General features: G+C 38.4%; 1 protein-coding gene across 2 annotated transcripts in view; it reads right to left on the bottom strand.

Moving 5' to 3' along the window:
- Window positions 1-19,492, bottom strand: part of ssbp2a (single stranded DNA binding protein 2a) — a 65,483-nt gene that overhangs the window by 4,104 nt on the left and 41,887 nt on the right. For both annotated transcript variants that reach the window (XM_008418873.2, XM_008418874.2), the window contains exons 5-16: window positions 5,490-5,579; window positions 4,223-4,282; window positions 3,286-3,352; window positions 2,462-2,532; window positions 2,313-2,380; window positions 1,619-1,667; window positions 1,502-1,537; window positions 1,356-1,410; window positions 1,207-1,277; window positions 1,000-1,078; window positions 864-892; window positions 684-782 (exon numbers count right to left, since the gene is read on the bottom strand). In XM_008418873.2, the coding sequence (XP_008417095.1) occupies window positions 684-782; window positions 864-892; window positions 1,000-1,078; window positions 1,207-1,277; window positions 1,356-1,410; window positions 1,502-1,537; window positions 1,619-1,667; window positions 2,313-2,380; window positions 2,462-2,532; window positions 3,286-3,352; window positions 4,223-4,282; window positions 5,490-5,579 (774 nt within the window). The remainder of the gene's footprint in view (window positions 1-683; window positions 783-863; window positions 893-999; window positions 1,079-1,206; window positions 1,278-1,355; window positions 1,411-1,501; window positions 1,538-1,618; window positions 1,668-2,312; window positions 2,381-2,461; window positions 2,533-3,285; window positions 3,353-4,222; window positions 4,283-5,489; window positions 5,580-19,492) is intronic.

Consider the following 19,492-nt stretch of genomic DNA (forward strand, 5'->3'; position numbering starts at 1 on the left):
CCCAAGAATTTAAAACTACTTTCACCCCTGCTGGTAATCAAAAAAGAAATCTGGTGTAAACAAATATACATATGGAACCTACCTCATTAATTAAATATTAATATACATGCACCTTTGAAGGCCTCATAGGTTTAATAGAGAACATTAGAGAATAAAGAAGGGCAAGACTGTGACCTTTCATAAGGGCCACCCACACACAAAAATGAAACCATTTATTTTTTCCACTTTAGAATTAAGCACAGCCTTGTGTTGGTTTATCATGTAGAAATAAATAAAACTCATTAAACTTTTCAAGTAGCATCAGAAAACGTGAGGCGTTCATGAGGCTTGTACAGTTTCTCTTCCTGAACAAACTTTCTCTATGGCAACCAAAAAAACTAAAGTCAGGAGCCGCTGAGCTTGGCAAAAAGAGAAAGTTTGTTTCTATCGACACCAATGTCAGCAAATCAAAGTGCCACATCGTGTTTGTGATTGAATGTTACTTTGTGGATCATTACCATCGCTGTGAGACTGCTAGGCAGCCAGCAAAAGATCGTACAAAAATGCATTGTTTGTAGCCGAGGTGGATCAAGTAAAAACAACATCTTTGAAAACTGATGGAGTTTTTTCTGGGAAAAGAAAAAAGTTACTCCCAACTTTTCTGACACATATGAAGAAAACCTCCTGAACAATAAATAACTTACACTTTCATTTTGAAATGGATTAAGGAAGTTTCCTCCCATCTCTCCATCCTCTCTGGGCGTCCCTGGTTGGTTGCTCATGCTTAGGTTACCAGGAGAGTTCTGGGAGGAGTAAAACATGTTGAAAGAAAACGGGAATTTTTCGAGCTAGAAGAAGACAACACCTTGATGTGCTTTACTAACCTTGGAGAGACTGTCCATGTCGCTGGACCCTGAAACACAGAGCAGTCTATCACAACCCTGCATGGATTTTATGTGACGCGACAGGAACAAACACGATCACAAATGTGCAAAACATACAAACTGCTCGTCCTTTTACCTAAAGATCCATTCATGTGATGCGGCTCCATCCCTGCCATTCCCCCCAGTGGTCCGTCGCTCCCGCCTCCCATTGGGAACTGAGCCGCATGTATGCAGGAGAGACGGAAGCAGCAAAACACACACACACACACACACACATCAAGATCTGACCTCATTCTTTAACAGGTCACACATAGTGTAGAGCAAAGAGATGAAAAGGTCTCACATTCGGCCGGCTTCCACCAGGAGGGACTGTGTTTATCATGGTGTACATGTTGTCACCAGAGTTGGTTGAATCTAACAGAACAAAGAACAAAAATCGTAAAGGGAAAGATCTTCGACATACAGACATGAAAAGATGGACGCAAGGCTCACCCGCTGGACTCGGCATTATTGGGGTTCCAGGTGCACCCCCTCCTCCTGGAGGTCCCTGGAATTAAAAGTTTGGTTTTTATTGTGTGAATTACCAAGCAGCAGGTCATACAAAGAGTGCAACACAGTCTTATATCTGTCATACGCACCACATAGCTGCCTGGGGATGCAGACGAGTAGGGAGTCTGGGAAAAAATAGAGAAGAAGAAAATCAAAGTGATGAAGTCAGAACTTATTTTTTAAGGTCTTTTTGTTTGAGGACTTACAGAGTTTGAATTTGGAGGATTTGGCCAGGGTCTCCCACCTCCAGGTCCCCTGCAACACACACACACAAACACACACACACATCGGCATTCTGCTTTTATGCAGGCCTTGCCGTTTCTGGTCAGAGTTGGCAACAACAACGTGTTCTGATGCCAGAAGAAAAGGTGGTGGGAACAAGAAGGAGAGAAAAAAAGCAAAAGAAAAGAACTTTGACAAAAGAAGATAAAATAGTGGAAAGCCAACTCCTGGATCCACCGTAAATAACCAGAGAAAAGAGTAAAAGTCTGAGTGTGGGGACAGATTTAGAATATCTGACATTTGTTTTTGCTCTTTAACCGAGAGAATGTGTCATTTAATTTACGGTTTGAAATGCAGACAAACCGTAAACTGTGCTGGAGCAGCACAGTGCTACTTTTATGCCAGCACCCGCAAGCTCTGCACATTTTGTCACATTCCACAACACAAGATACAATTTATTTTATTGGAACTTTATGTGATACACCAACATAATGGGCCATTATGTTGGTCTATAAAGCAGAAGGGAAAACACTTTGTCAACGTTGTGTTCGTCTAGTTTGTACAATTCCAATAAAATACATGACGTTCACAGTTTAAATGTCATAAATTGAGTACAAGGTTCAGGATGTTGGGATATGTTTTCCACTAGTATTACATAATGATGTGTCCATCACTCACATGCTCATACCAGGCATCCCAGGACCCACCAAAGCATTCAGCGGGGGTCTCATCCCACCTCCATAGTTCTTAAGAGCAAAGAAAAAAAAAACAACCACTCAAAAACACATTGCTTTATGTAGATCCTCATTTGATGGTTTCCCTCGTACCTGGGGCCCCAGAGGTACCATGCCTCTAGGTGGAGTCATCCTCTGCATCGGTCCTCCCATGCTTGGATGCCCTGCAACATGAACACCACACAGTCAGTGTTAACTTGAGACTTTGGACTGAAGGTTAACAGGACCATCAGATCAGAAACATTTTCAGCAATCATGTTCCTCTAAACAGAAGGCCATAAACTGAAGAATCTCTTTGTCAAAACACTAAAACGTCATCATATGTATTTTACATTTGCTCCTTTAAAATTAAGAAAAAAGCAGCTTCCTATGGTTGATTTTCATCTCAGTAAATTTGAATAAATCTTCCAAGAGATTTGGAAAATTTCATATTTGAAATTTAGCCGATATCTGACAGGCCTGCATAAAACCTTTTTTGCACAGCGAGCTCTATGAGAGCCAATTTTGCTCTTCAGTGATCAAAGACATAATTATGCAACCAAGCTGACTCTGATGACAAAAATTGCCTACCAATGCAGGAGTGTCACTTTTCATCATTTTTTTTAAGTCAAGCAAGCTTTTAGCTTTGTCAAACTTTTTAGACTGATTTTTTAAAAATGGTATTTGATCATTTGTTAGAATTTCAGGTGATTTGGGCTTTGCGATCACACAAGGAACCATAGAAATTATAATTCTCCTGCTGCATTAAAATCAGTTTTGTTTTGGAGCAAGTGTGACTCATAGAGTTATAAACTTTGTTCTGTAAGCTTTGAGTTTCACTTTCATGTCAACACTTCTCTCAAGCATTGATCTCAAAGAAGACACTGGAACAGAAAAGTGAAGTCATGCCAGCTCTGTGTATTGTAGTAGTAGGGAACCTTGCTGTCTTGTGGGGTCCATCCCGGTAGGTAACATAGGCTGGCTACCTGGAACTCCTCCAAGGCCCTAAAGAGAGAACAACGTCCACAAATCAACCACATCATCAGAAATGCACCAGAGACTTCTTGTTTCAACCATCCAGTTTTTGTGTCAAAACCCCCACTTTTTTTCTTTCTTTTTTGTTTTTTTTTTACCCTGAAAAGTGAGGCATGCATATTTATACAGCCTGATACCAGAAGTCTTATTAGTTAATAGTAAAGATAATTCATCTGCGTGTAAATTAATTTCAGTTTAATGCAACTGTTCAATGAATGTCTCAAAGTTCATTAATGTTATCTAACATTGGTGAACTAACATAATTATGGCGTCCAAGAAACTCTAGCAGCTAATATCTTAACATCTGGCAGCAGAGATGGTATTCCACAGTAACATGTCCTGGATGACACCACCGTTTGTTAGAAATCACTGCTAATCCACCCAAGTTGCTTTTGCTGCTCCTCTTTAAATCGCTATTAGAAAGCATGGCTGGATCAGAGAGACGTTGGAAGTGGGATATAATCTTTACCCATTATGACTACTGGATGTAGTTGTTTGAAATTCCTCCTTCTCTCTTTGGTCCCACAGTCGCCCTGGTCAAAATCTAGACCCAAACCCACAGAGAATCTGTACAGAGCCTTAAGAAGTGACACTTCCCATTCATCCCGGCATAGTTTGAGATGTTTCGTAAAGAAAAATATCAGTTCTAGATGCAATGAGCTTTTAGAGACATACCCAAAAAGATTTGCAGCTGAAATTTCCTTCACTTTTTTTTCACTTTTTTTTTCACTACTCTGTGTTGGTCTATCTTGTGATGTATCAAAATGTGAAAAAAAGTTTAATAGGTATGAAAAACTTTTGCCATAGGCCTGGAACTGCAGGTGTCAGAGCAGCCCTCACCTGATTGGGTAGTCTGAGGGGCGGCCTGGGTCCTCCAGGGTATCGAGGTGACATGAAGGGCTAAAAAATAGGAGGCATATAAAGCATGAGTCTGTCAGATTTTCAACAAAACAACCATCAGGTTAACCTAAAACAAACAGCTTGAGTTGTCAAGCAAGAGGATGATTTTCCTAAAAGGAATTTATACAAGCCAGGGACGACAGTACAGATATAGAAGACAGTATAGATAATGCATACGGACCAGCAGCAATGCTGTTGCTGTCAAGTTAACTTCAGTGTGGTCAAAAAGGCCTTCCTGCAGTGTGGGGGGGAAGCAATGCTGCAATGTCCCACTAGAGGGCAGTAGTCCTCTTTCTTTGATCAGGACCAATCATTGAAAGCAAGAGTAGAATTAGATCAAATCTGAAATTTGTTTGGTAATGCTGTATATTGAAGTACCAAACCAGTCCGTGTAGATATATGTAAATATGAAGAAAACCTTCCCTACAATACACAACTCATCTTCTGTCCAGACTCATGTTTGATTTTCTAAATGCAGGAGTGGAAAATGTCTTGCAACGGCTATTGATCTGAATGTCTGAAGCCGTCATCTGAATGTGACTGATAATGACAGATAATCAATCATTCAGAGCTGACATGAAGCACCGCTGCAAGTGCTTGCTACCTTGACTTTATTTCCACTTTCAGACCATTTTTCTTTTCATCATGTGGGCTAGCTTACACATACAGAAACCGAGACTATAAAAGCCCTTTGTGTTTAGTGCCGCGAAAGATTTAGAAAACTACAAATCCCTCAAACTGCACCATCGGGAGACGCTCTCTTTCACTTTCTGCACTTTCTGAAATGCCTTGTTTGCTGTTGAGGTTTTTCCTCCTTTGCGAGTGTCATTCCAAAAGAAACATGCTTAATGCATGTGTACATTGAAACAAATAATGAGTCGTTGCCTCGTCACTCTACAGGATCAGTGGTAGTTTCTGATATGGGCGACATGGGCAACAGCCCAGGGCGGCATCCTGTGGGGACCAGCATGAGCAAAGCACTGTCAAACAATGTGTAAAAATGATAATTCTTGCGTTTTGCTTGAAGTAATTTTGGAAGACAGACAAAAATAATAAAAAGAAATTGGCTAACAATTTATTTTAAAGACCTAGGAATCCCAAATGCCATATGTTTACTAAAAAGTAAAACAAAACAAGACTGTGTGTGTATGTGTGTGTGTGGGTGTGTGTGTGCGTGTGTGTGTGTGTGTGCGTGTAAATTGCACACCTGAAAAAATCCTGGAGGAACCGGCCCCACTGGCATGCTCTCTCCTGGGGTAAGGTTCCCTAGAACCGGGCTGGGAGCTGCAGCAGCACTCTGAACGGGTCAAACACACAAAAACAGAGTCTTAAGGCACCTTTTTGACCACATACTGATTAAAAACTACAGCACATCGCAAAAGTATGTATACCCCTTTTGTAGTTTTCCACGTGTGGTCACAATGAAACCAAAAGTGTCAATGTATTTTATTGGGAGAGCTTTGTGTGACAGAACAACAATAACCGAGGATAATTGTGAAATGAACAGAAGTGGAAATGGCTTTAAAAATTTCTAATTTGAAAAAAACCTGAACATTGCAGAGTGCATTCAGAGGTCCTTTACTCTGGCCTCATAGAGAAACAAAAATAATTGCAGAATGAGAGCCTTTGGTGAGAGCCCTCGTTCACAGCTTACGACAAGCCACTTAGGGGCAAACAGATGGAAGGAGGAGGTTTGGTAAAACAGAAACTGAAATTTTGGCATGAATGGAAATTTCAGACAGAAAACCAACACTGCCATGACCATGAAAACAATATAATCACTGTAAAGCATGGTGATGATGGCATCATTCTGTGGTAATGTTATTTTTTTTTTAGCATGGAAGAGAAAACCAGTCAGTGTTAGTGGGGAAATTAATTTATCTAAATACAGTACAAACCTGCTGCTGAAAGGTAATCTTTCAGCAGTGATATGATCCTAAACATATAGACATAAACATATAAATTAACCCTAACCCTACAGTGGAATGGTGTATGTCAAATAATATTCAAGTCATAGAATGATCTAGTCAAAGTTCAGCCCCAACTCCAACAGAAAATCTGTGCCAAGTTTTTAAAATGTTGCTCAAGGCTCTTCTCCCAAAAGACTCGCAAGCCTAATAATATTTATTCATCTCAAGAGCTAAGATTTTCTCAGTTAATTATTTGGATATCCCAGCTCTGGTATTTTACAAGTATTTCAAAATGAAAGGCACCAAATATCAAGTGAAATTTGTAAAAAAAATAAATAAAATGGGTGTCATCTGTGGCTTTCCTGCTGTCTCTCCCTTAATGGGGTGTTTCCTGTTTCTACCGGTGCCCAGCGATGCAGGCCCAGGTTTATTTTTGTACTTTGTAATTTTTTTTCTGTATGTGTTGTTGTGCTTGTCCCAGACGGGTGGCGCTGGATCATTTCAGTAGAGCCTCCTGACTGCTTCCTGTGGTATTGTGCTATTAACCCCGTGCTACCACCGAGTCCTGGCCTCTCGCCCATCCTATTCAGGAGTCCAGGGCAGGAAACAACCAGACGTCTAGGCAAAACTCCCAACTGTGTCTAGATGACGACGTATGGAGTCTGTGTACACATGTCCTTTGTATCTGCTGCGAGTTCTGTGTTTCTGATCTTCTGTCTTGCTGTGATGGATGGATAAAAAGAAGAACTCTGGCGAAATTCAGCGACAGTCTCTGAAGTTTCCGCCAGCTGACTTTTTAGGTCAGACAGGAACAAGGTTTAATCAGAGCCGAGATAAAAGCAAACTGACGACACTCCTGTATCCTGCGCTGCTCCACCCCGCCACGCTCGCTGCTCCCCCTGCCTCCTTCACATCTCTCCGTCATTAATGTCGGGCAGCAGGGAGCGGGATCCGCAGCAGCTTTTGGATTTTGTGTTCTGCTGCAAACATAGCCTGGGTTTGTCCCAGCGGACGAGTGTGCAGATGGACACAGATGGCTACTGTGTACCTCCATCGGTTCAGCGATGACTGGCTGGATTTGGTTTGTTTTTGAGCTTGTGTGTGTCTGTGTTCTGGTCTAGTGTTTAACATCATGCACATTGTGCTTTTTGTAAGTCACCCTCTTCTTGTTCTCACACTCTATTCCCATGCAGAGTGGATTACCCAGCATGCCTTGGCTCCCCAGCAGCCTGGAGGTCTGCTGAGTTTGCCTTCACGTTCAGAGGAAGAGGCAGGGAAAGGAGGACAAAAAGGGAGATCACAAGTGTATGCGTGCATGTGGAAGAAAATGTGTACGGGACCAGAAAAAACTGAAGGAGAAGAGGAAAAAAAAAAAAAAAACAAAAAAACATCTACCTGAACTGCTGACAAAGCAGCATTTTATGAATACAGCAACTAGCACAATTTAAATAGTTGCAACAACGAGAAGACGAGCATGTTGGCTCCCCCAGAACAGCGAACCATTCGATCGTCTATAGTAAAGAAGAAATCAGAAATTCAAGCAGAAATAAATTAAAGGTTTGTTCTGATGGCACAGATAAATTGTGGGAGTCCACTGGTTTCCATGGAAACGAACATGCGCAACTCATAGGATGGAACTTTGAGATCTCATTGGTAAAATCACTGCCCGTCACATAAATTGGAAACTGATTTGTGAGAAGGTAAAAATGATCTTCCATAATCAGTAATTTTGTGTAGTGAGTCAAAGACAAGTGAGGACATAAGACTCTGGATGAACTAAGTGTTGCAAAAAAAAAAAAAATATATATATATATAAAAGGATGGGCTAATTGGTGTCCTATTGTTCAAAGTATGACAGTTTGGATAGCAGTAACGGTGCCACAAGTGATTTTATTAAAAACAAATACTAAGCTATATGAAATGTGCTTCCCACTTACTAAATGTACTCAAATTAAAACTTGTACTGATATGGAAATCATCCTAAGTGTCGCATACTCACATAAAGGCAATTCACACGTTTTTGATAACAATATAGTAATAAAAGGAGCAGAAATAATTACACTGGCAGGAAGTCAGTTCACTGAATGAAACCTATAGATTGATTACCTAAAGTGTGATGTTTTGATGTCTATTTCTGTTAATCATCACGATCTTCCACTTTCAGTGACTGTAAATGCAGCATTTAAGATTAGAAAATTCCATCAGACCAATAAAAACACTTAATTAATACAGAAATGCGTTAATAAAAATCATTTTTAATACCTGCTTGAATAATGTTATTTTCAAAAGGTGTTTTAAATCTTACAAAACACTTTTTGTTGGAGTCTCATTAGAACATATATTCTAAATTTGTTGAATATAACTGCATCTGCATCTCCCAAAGGCTGAATGCTGCAGAGACTGATCTATGCTCACATTAAAAAACAATCCAGATGTAACATTTGCGAACAAGTCACACAATATTTTCTTACATTCGTTTTTTTGTTTTGCCAATTATCTTTGCAAATCTTGCCAGCTTTTTCCAGTGTAGAAAGGCAGTGTTGAGTGTGACCTGGCTGTGATTGCTGCTGTGTAAACAAGGTGCAGACATTGTTCAGCACCAGGAGGAGGAGACAGGAAGACATTCACTACTTCAGATGCAAAAGAAAAAAAAAAAGTTTTCTATCCCTTAGCAGTGTAATTTACCTACACAACGAGAACATATAGAAAATTATTGCATAATCAAAAGAACAATTTAATCTAGAACACTTCCTAGAAACTGTGGTTAAAAATAAAACTCAGTATAGACATATTTCTTTTTACCCATTTTGAATGTCAGTAAAGATGCCATCAGGTCTCCGAGATTGATGATTTGTTTTAAACTCCAGCTCTGATACACTGGGAAGTTCGCTTATGAACCTCTGAGGTTACATTTCAAATGCCTGAAGTTTCTGGCATGATGGCTGTTTTAAAGATTTTTCTGAAAAGGCTGCAATAATAGACAACTGTTAGAGAAGTCAAAAAAAGCGTTTACTATCTTTGTTATTTCAGAGTATTTTACGGTTTTATATCCTTGAAAAGTGTAGGAAATTGTTTTGCATTCAGTTAAAATTAGAGAAGGTAAAGAAATTATCCTTTGACGACTGTAAACTAGAGGTATTTCCTTTAATTTTGGGGTGGAAATTTAAGAAAAGAAAACGTAGAATGTTCTCTCCAAATAACTCAGATTTACTCAGACCACAGGAATTTAATTAAACACAGCGGCATTTGAACATCTTTAGTTTTTAATTTTAAAACAATGTCAGGATTTGATTTGTTAAGCTCTTGTTTGCCAGCTCTGTGTAAATACCAACTCCCAGCCAAGCTTAGCTTATTATAGCACTTAACCTCCGTCAACACAAATGGCCCACAGATTGTTAAACACTGTTAATGAGTCCATCATTTTTGCACCTCTCTTGCATGAAAGTTTGCCATGTGAGGAAAAAGTGCAGAGCGAGAACAACAGCAGCAGGAAAAAAATGCGTGGCAGCTGAACAGATCGTCACTATAAGACAGTGGAACTGGGTAAAGAGTCTTTAGGTAAATCTCTGGGTGAACGTAAACTGCAGATTTTTATCACTCTTGAGCTGATCAAGTTCACTGCACTTTCAATTTGTGCACACATTGTAACAGCCATTGCAAACCCTGATTGTTCACAAATTAAATTCTAAGCTGTTAAATGAAAACTAACTTATATTTGTTTTTTACACTTCATTAGATTTAATGAAGCAAGTTGTTTCAACCCTCCTCCAAGTTATCTGCCCAAATACGTCCGTTTTTTTGTTTTTTGTTTTAAACAGTTTTAACGCTCTACTCTTTGTGCATTTGAAGCTCCTCGCAGATTTCCTCTCTCTGAGCCATCCCCCCAGAGACGAGCACAACGACTTGACTGAAGTGCAACACTTCTGACAACAAGCTGATCTGCAATTTTGTGCAACGTTGTACACAATAATCCATGCAATCAGTTTTTCTCATCGAAAGCTGTTTGCAATAGATTCTGAAGCATTGCAGAGGCACCAGTCTGTTCTCAGATAAACACCTGCATCTTCTGGTAAAAAAAAAAAAATGTTTGTTTCATAAATTATTCAAAATACCATCCCCGAGGCAAGTATCACAGATACGCAACAAGACAGATCCTAGTGAATACAACAGCCCCACGAATGGATCTGCAGGAATAGTTCAGAAAACAGTCAAATGAGATTAGTGTATTAAAGATGTAAATAAATAAATAAATAAATAAATAAGGTGATCAAGGATTTTTAAAGCAGGGAAGACAGTATTCTATTTTCCTACACAGATAACTTAAGACCCAGTTAAATATTTTGGTAAATACTGTCTTTCTGCAACCCCCCCCCCAAAACTCTAGGAATGTTTGAACACTGTGCTGTTATTTGTCTTACAAGAGGATGCAAACCATTCATGTTTGCTTTTTCATTTAGTAACATCTTTTTCTAAGGTTTGTAGTACTAATGATATTTATTGCTTAGTAGATGGACAGGAATAGGGGCAGAGAGAGAAGACATGCAGTAAACGGCACAGGGTTGGGACTCCAATCACAAACAGCTGCGTCGAGGATTTTAGCCGCAGCATATGGTGAGGCTGCTACACCATGGAGCCATGTGTGGCAACCCTAAAGCCACCACATTGTATCCTACTGGGATGGGATGTGACAGACACAAAGTAGAATGCATTTATGAAGAGGAAGGGAAATAAAAATGCAATTACAACTTTGAAAAGTGTGCCAATGCATTTGTTCAACACTGTAGAACTGACCATAAAACTGCAATTACAGCTGCAGATCTGTTGGGGTTCGTCTCCACCAGGTTTGCGCATCAAGTAGTTTTAATTTGTAAAATATCTCAAGCTCAGAAAGATTCTATAAATTTGTAATAATTGCAGAGATCCATATATCCTTTTCATTCAACTTTATTATTATTATTATTGTGACAAAATGTGAAACAGCTCAGGGGTTATGAGTAGTTTCTCAAAAAAAAAACAATGAATCGCGTGGTGAAATCCAAATAAATTACTTAAGTAATAAGATTCTGCTGAAGACATAAAACAAAAATGATCCAATGCTCAAATCACAAATAACTTTAATGCAATAAAAGCTCATTAGCTTTATTTATGGAGCATTTCTGCCATTATGGAAGGAACATGTTCAAACATCCACTTCCAATTCTGAAACAAAACTACGTTTCAGCTCTATTCACTGAATGTTACTCTACTTCAGCTCGTCACTTTACGACTTCATTAGGCTTTCTTTATACTGCACTCATGGTACACTAACCCTATTACATCACAGGCACAGTAATGCCGAACGAGATAACTTACAAATTCTTCCATCCCTATACGTGACCAGATACTGTCCTCTTTAATGTGTATGCTTAATGCATGTGTACATATGCGTGTGTGTGTGATGGTGGGGAGTCATTTTCATTCAATACTGCAGAGACTGAGAGCGAAGCGTGGGCGGAATCTCAAAAGACTGTCTGTGTCTATCTTCCCTCACCGTCTCAACCTGCATCGCTGTCGCCGTCTGCTTTCTGCTTTCTCCACTCCGCCGTCTCTCACGAGAACACAAACCAGGCCGATCTCACTTTTGTGCTCATATATTGGCCCCTTACTGTACCAATGACTTTACATTATGAGCACATAAATAGAAACATGCGAGGTCATGCGGTATTACGTGCTTTTGTCTGGCCAAAGTCTGTCTGTTTGATTTTTGTTCTTTAAATAAGAAGTCAACAACGTCGCACCTGCTCTGACCTTCATCATGAGCAGTGTATCTTTTTTTTTTATAAATCTATCCACCACATGTTGTTCAGCTACAGAAACTAAAAGTAGAAGAGAGAAAAACTTGAAAATTGACACATCTAATTGTATCTTAAAAATACAGTTAATCATGAAACCTATATGTATAAACCCAAGGAAGTAACGGTGAGCTAACAGTCTACAAGTAAAGTTTGCTGCAGGGCCCATCAACACAATTTGTGCAAAGCCCTGAGACAGCATGAGGGGCCAGGCTGGGATTAGTCATATTTCTGCTGATGATGGCTGAAACAGGCTGCCTTTAATAAATGGCGGCTGCCATGCTGTTTCACTAGCTTTTACTTTTCCCCTTTTTTTTGACTGAGAGGCTTTGTGACTTTATTTCTTAATAATTGTAAGGAGGAAATAGTAATTCGTCAGGAGAGATCCTAAATGGAAAAAAAGGGCAAGCTTCATAAGTTTCAGCTTGGTAGAAACAAAAAGCAGACTTTGGTTAAATTACAGGGTAGAACATATTTGGTGTGCAAAGGAACTTACTAGACAACTGGGATATTATCAGTGGCTAATCACACCGCTCCAATGATTGATACCGGTATCAGGCTTATTACACAAGCTTAGCATGTAGTGACAAAGTATTTTAGGTTTTCCCCAGAATAACTCAGAAATCTAAAACTGCTTAACTAAGCAAAGGTTGGGCTGCAGCAAGCATTTTTGAGCTCAAGTCTAATTCTATTTTTCTATTTTGCTTAAAATCAGTCTAAATTTGAACTAAAAGTCAAGTGGGAAATCGAAATGCAATAGTGAAAAGATGGTTTCAATTAACCAAAAACCTAACCAGTCCTATTGATTTCCTGAACTCACCTGAATTGTAGATTTAGTGTTTGAGATGGGAAAGCCACTGCTGTCGAGCTCTGACTGGTGATAAACATTATTCCCACAATTAGGCGGTGAGTAAATGAAGCATTTATACTTTTCAGGGCAATAAGAATGAGTTTGTGGGCTCGACTTGGACTGCGGTCAACTGGTTGATGAACACACTCCGTTTTGTGAAAGCAGAGCTATTAAGAGTAAAACTTCAAAAAGAAAGGAGATTTGCTAAGATTGCATTTCAGATATTCAAAAGAAAATCAGATTATACAGTTTTGCTACCCCAAATGTCATGGCTTTAACTGAATATCAAGAATATACATTGAAATTTATTTCAAGAAAACCTGTAAAATGCATGCATACTTTTTATTACTGTTTTTTGTTTATTCATAAAGCTTCCTTTTTTAGCTGTAGCAGTTTTTTTAGATCATTTGCATATATTTGTTCTATTAGAAAAAGTGATTATATTAATTAAAAGTATGTTTTCCTAATAACCCCTAAAAGAAGTATAATTTAAAAAAAATAATAAATGTTTATCTTAAACTTATACAAAATGTTGTGGGTTCTTTAAATGTTTAATGGACTTTGTTTAAGAAGAAGGAAGAATTCATCCTTCAGACACATTTTAAAAACATTTAACACCAAGTTTTTGTGTTCTAGCGACTACAACACTATGAATAATGCCAGTTCACACACATTTCACTCCTCTGACCTAAGCCTTAGCAGGAGGCCTTTACTATGCTAAAGTAAGCTTGATCCTGCACATTTCAACTCTAGAAATGAAAGTGTTATGATTTTGATGATGACAAGTTAATGACTTGTCATAATGCCGTTTAAAGTGAGCTCATGCAGCAGATTAAAAACTTAGTTAGCTTTTCTAATGAGCCATAATTAATTTGTGATCAGTTACAACTTAAAATTATGATTTAGATCAGTTCTGAATGCACACTTTAACTCAGATCTATTTAGTTTATTTACAAAGCACTAAATAAACACACTTTACAAGAAACCTTGAGGCAGACACGTCTCTGTTTATTCTTAATGTTTGAGTTTCCTGAAGATATTCTAATCCAATAATTAAAAAAAAAAGCATTTCTCTAAATCTATTTTCAATTTTACCATTTTAATGAGGACATGATGTTACCACGGTCAGAGCTGAGCATGGTGACAAAGAAAATGGTCACGCTGAGATGTACAAGAGCCACAGCACAAAAAAAAAGCAAAAAAAAAAAGCCCAATCCAAATCAAATTATGCTTTATCACTTTTGTGCAGAAACTGGTTGCAACAAATAACTGTTTTTCTTCATTGTAGTTTTTATTACTTTATTTTTGAGACTATGGTTCAAACTTTTTTTCATAATTTGACTGTTTCTGGTGCAGCTAATGTTTGGGTTTTTTTCCTCCTTGTGACACGCTTTTTTTTGTTCTTTTTTTTGACTGACGTGCTAAATGTTAATTTATACTGACGGACATGAAACAAGGATAAAACATTTTTGTTTCCAGCCACAAGGAAAGCTGAAAGCAAGATGCCCAGAGGTGGAGGAATGAGTCCACAGATGCCGTGTGTCTGGTTGTTACCGGCAACGCAGCACAGTCGTTCTGGACCACCTTGGTTTAGAGTACGGATATCAGAGCATCAGAATCTGCCAGGAGACTTTCAAACCAAGGTTGACAGTTTTCACAAGTTTGTTGAACAGCAGCTATCAGAATACAACTTGCCACCGGATTATATTCATTAGCATAGACAAGGTCCCCCTCACGTTTTACAATTTCTAAATAATTGCAACTTATAGTCCAACACTACTATATTATTTCCTTTTCTTTTTTGACTGATTCGGCTAATACTGCAAACTGACTTATAATCTGGAAATTCTGGGGCTTCTTCAAAGCTTCTGCAAAGTTTTGTCTTGCAGAAGCAAGACAAAACTTGCTTTGTCTTGCAAGTTTTGTCTTGCAAGACAAAACTTGCTTTGTCTTGCAAGTTTTGTCTTGCAAGACAAAACTTGCTTTGTCTTGCAAGTTTTGTCTTGCAAGACAAGACAAAACTTGTCTTGCAAGTTTTGTCTTGCAAGACTGATCGCGACTCTACTAAACTTGCTTTAGTACTAAACTTGCTTTAGTACTAAACTTGCTTTAGTACTAAACTTGCTTTAGTACTAAACTTGCTTTAGCGATCAGCACGCGTGCTGATCGCGACTCTGTGGCTTTCTTTAGGAAACTTCTCAATTGCATCCGAATCCAGAGTGAAGAACCACCAAGACATCCAGAGACTATACCAAAATAGAAAATCTGCACTTCTAGAGCGACAAAAATGCTGCTAAAGCTGCTACTGAAACAGACCTGAAGGTGGTTTAGAGCACAAACGCTTCTGACCCAGTAAAGAACCACTAATATAAGTTGTGCGTCTGGTGATTCTAATTCTGGAAACTGACAAATGCAATTTTATAAAAATGTAGTTTTTACCTATTTGTTAAAGCTACCACAGTCAAATATGAAAGAGATAATCCACGAAAAAGCAACCATGCTCCTCTGTCTGTTCCCCATGGTCCTATTGCTGCAGAACTGCACTGCTGTCATAGAAAACATTATAGCTGCAATCATCAGATTATTTGAGCTGAAGAAACACTTTATAGCTAAGCCCAAAGTTATTCATACCCCTGGCAGACTGGATGAAATATTAATATTTCATCCGATGGAAGGAGCTGTAAAAGATTTCTCCAATGATTTATGAAAAGGGACAAAATAATTTGACATCCAGTATTTTTAGGCAGCATGTAATAATTTTTAGCTTAAATGTAAGATAAGCCAGACAAACCTTGATGCATTATTATAGTTTTTGTAGTTTACTCTTTGTTACAATGTTCATTCATATAGTTTAACATAAGTTATCAATGCTACACACTACAACTAGTACATGTGCCTTTAGAGCCTGTTGTAGTGGTTCCTCCAGGGTGTTGGGTTTCCGCAGCTCCAATCGGAACAAGAGTCAGTAAACACCCACGAGAGCAAAGGAATTTGAAGTGGGACTGGATGCTGATTAAAGCCAATTCCAAATAAACAAAAATCAAATTCTGGCATGCGTCTGAGTTTGTTGTGTTGCGTGAATGAAGCTGTTTAAGATAGCTTAACATGGTGTAGAGTGGTTAGTGTTAAGTCTGTGGGCCACATGGAGTACATCAGGATGTATAAATGACAAACCACGCAGGAAGGAACTCCATCTCTCCTCCCTCACGCTTTTCCCCTCTCCCTCCATCCTCTCAAATGCCATTAGTCCACTTCCTGAACGAGGGAGGCAGGAATGGAAAGAGGAGTTGCTGTTATTCTGCGTAAGATACAGTCTCACTCGTGTGAGCATATATGTGCATACATGTGGAATTAAGATGAGCACTAATTTAAATGTGCATATTAAAAGAAAAGAAAACTTAAAAACAATGTTTTGCCAAGCATTTGATCAAGTATTACCCCCTTCAACCAGCCAAAAATGCTCCACTAAGCGCCACATCCAGAAACAATGATTACCAAAACTAAAGGTTCAAATTTAAAAGCAAATATGGGACTCTCTGATACTCACTGCTCCCTTTCTTAACCAACACATGCCATATGGTACAGCAGAGAAAAAAGTTGCTACATGATAAAAAAAGGGCAATTTATATATAATTATGCCGTGACTTCACTGTTGAGCCGTACTATACAAAAGCAGCTAAATTACACAAGAAAACACTAAAATCTGTTGAATCACTCTGTCACATCTCAACTCGTTTTGTCACGATTCAGTAGACATCATGACAAAACAGGTTTATGATCATGATGTAAACTTTAAAAAATATATTGCCAAAAAAAAAATAAAACTAATAAAAACTCCTTATCCAAAATCATACCACATTCATATATATAAACAAACAAAAACTATTATCTGTCAGCACAAAACAAAACAACAAAGGTCACGACAACAAAGCAGACTGGTATCCCCAGAAATAGTATTGGATTTAGTCATTAATGTGCTGCAAACTTGAGAATACCGTAAAAAAATGTGACATTTTAAATACATTCAAGGTTGCATTCACCAGCATGCAACCACAATCTTCCATGTAAATGCTTCTTCTGATTAACACCTCTTAAGTGTGTTTTTAATTACAGAAACTCCTGTAACTTTTGTAAAAGAATCTATCAGGGTAAGAAAGAGAAAGAGGATGTTACATGAAACCTCAGTGACAAAAGAGTTTTCCTTTTTTTCTTGCACATAGAAATAGCCAAAACCAAAATGCAGAAAGTTTTGTAATTTTCCAGCTGCTTTTTGCTGCCTTTGCTGAATTAAGAAGTCCTCTACACGATTGCTGAGATTAATCAAAAAAGGAAAAAGAAATAAAATAACAGTATCAAAATGACTCAACCATACAAGCTACAAATATGTCTGAGAAAAACAAAATCCTGAGTAAGATATTTACATGAAATTATTTCTCTATCTATCAGCATAATAGAAGTACAACTATTACATATAACAATGCATTAAACGAGTCTCTGTTTCACTTCTACTAATGAATGAAAGCGTCTTTTTGAGACTTCAAAGGAGGGCTGAAACTTAGAAATGTCAGACTTTTGCAAAGATTAAAGGTACCATGGCTTATTTACTTTAGTGGGTAACTTGTGATGTGAACTTGAGGTTTCTATGTTAGCTAGTTTTATATCATATTTTTATTACTATAACAAAATACAGTCTGGCCTTATAGTTCACTGTAATTAGTTCCAAAATATTACATTAATGTTAACTTAAATACATAAAATAGGACTGAACTATCTAAATAATTACTTTCTTATAGTTGAGAAGAGACAAATAAAACACACATGCAAGAAAACATTCCTAAATCTTCAACTGATGGTTTTTGCATTCTTAAGTCCATATAGCAGAGCATAATTAGAAGGTAAAGAAACTAAGTTTGTGTGTAGTTTAAAAAAAAAAAATAAAAAAATCAAGCCTTCCCTTTTATGCATTTCAAAATTAATCTTGATCCAATCAAATCCTTGCAGTTCTCATCACCTCTGGCAAACATTACCCTGTTCAACAGCATTCCCTGCCACATTTGACACTCTCCTGTGCAACATTACAGCTGATTACCAGGTAAAATGGAAGCAGAGCACTAATCTACTTGGTCTCGCCGGGCGACTGCAGGTACGGCGATATGAGCTACACAGTGGGACGGCAAGGAAAGAGGGGGAACATTGGCTGTGTTTCCCTCATTACTAACATCATTATCGACCCATGTAAACATCCCCGAGGCTGCGGGGAGCAGCATGAGGGGAGCCACAGGTTGATGCACTGTCAGATACTCATACAAAGCTGAAAATGATAGTCACTTTGTGTCTGGGGAGTCACTACTCCTGCTACTATCTCACGTAGTTCCACAACAACTGAAGAGATAAGCGAGATGGAGTGAACGCAGAGGAAATACAACACAAGCAGATTTAAATGTCCCAGCTGGAGATGAAGAAGAGGGACGACTATCAAGGTCTTTCCTATCTAGCAGATCATCGCGAAGGCAGAACACAGACTCTGAAATCTACAGATGGTGTCTGGTTTATCACCATTATTTTAATTATTTTAAAATACCAAGCTGCTAATGCAAAGTTCATGATGTTGCTAGATGGACACGAAGGGAGAAAAAAAAAAAAAAACTGCCATGTTTTAAGGTTTCTCTAGTGCTGGAAGGCCAGGCACAGGAGAAAACGGTAGATAAGAATATGGATGTCGACAACAGTGAAAAACCCACAGAGGTTAGTTGGGGTCAAAGAGATAACGTGCCAGACTGATCGAGTCAGCATTCTCCTTTTTACTCTTCTGCTTTCCTGGTACCGTTCAGCCACAATTTCAACAGCTGAAAGTCATGATTATTCACCCGGCTTGCTAGCAGAAACAGCCTCTGAAGGTGCTTCAGACATTTCACATATTTAATTGCATCTTCAGAGAAGGCCAGACATGATTCTAGAGAACACAGAGTGGAAAATTGCTGAAATATTTGATTTTAAAAAACACACCAATATGAAGCATCATTTTGGCCACAGAATCTAATTCTGACACTTGACATTGGAGTCTGAGGTCTTCCTGACAAACAATACAACAAGGACATGTCTTATAGAAGCAGTAATTCAGAGTATCACAGGGAGCTTTGACAGGCCTTGATGATGAACATACTACTAATACCTTTGTTGGGACACAGCAGGGGTGGCTATATGTGTATGAATCACAAATATGAGCCGAGTAGCTCACATGGACCTCTATGTGCCATTTGTTGCAATTTTACTGACTTATTGTGAGACAGCATAAAAATTTCTTAGAAAGATTTTAACTTCTGAAATGCATGCATGATCTGTAACCTGAAAAAAACAACAAAAAAAAGGCTTGACACAACTTCTTATTTTAGTAGATCGATTAGAATCGGCTCGGAAAGTTTGCGAGTTTGATCTAATCGTTTTTTCTCTTGCTAAAATTATTCTTTTTCGGTTGAAATTACTATGACACAAAATCCTGTGTTTAAATGCTTACTGCAACAAATGCTCTATGACAAAGGAAGACTATTGAACTGGTGTTATTGGGGAGAGCAAATCACTGAACATAATGCAATGGGCATAGAGATGCAGGCTGGACTTG

Source organism: Poecilia reticulata, linkage group LG9, assembly GCF_000633615.1.
Source record: "Poecilia reticulata strain Guanapo linkage group LG9, Guppy_female_1.0+MT, whole genome shotgun sequence".
NCBI classification, from domain to species: domain Eukaryota; kingdom Metazoa; phylum Chordata; class Actinopteri; order Cyprinodontiformes; family Poeciliidae; genus Poecilia; species Poecilia reticulata.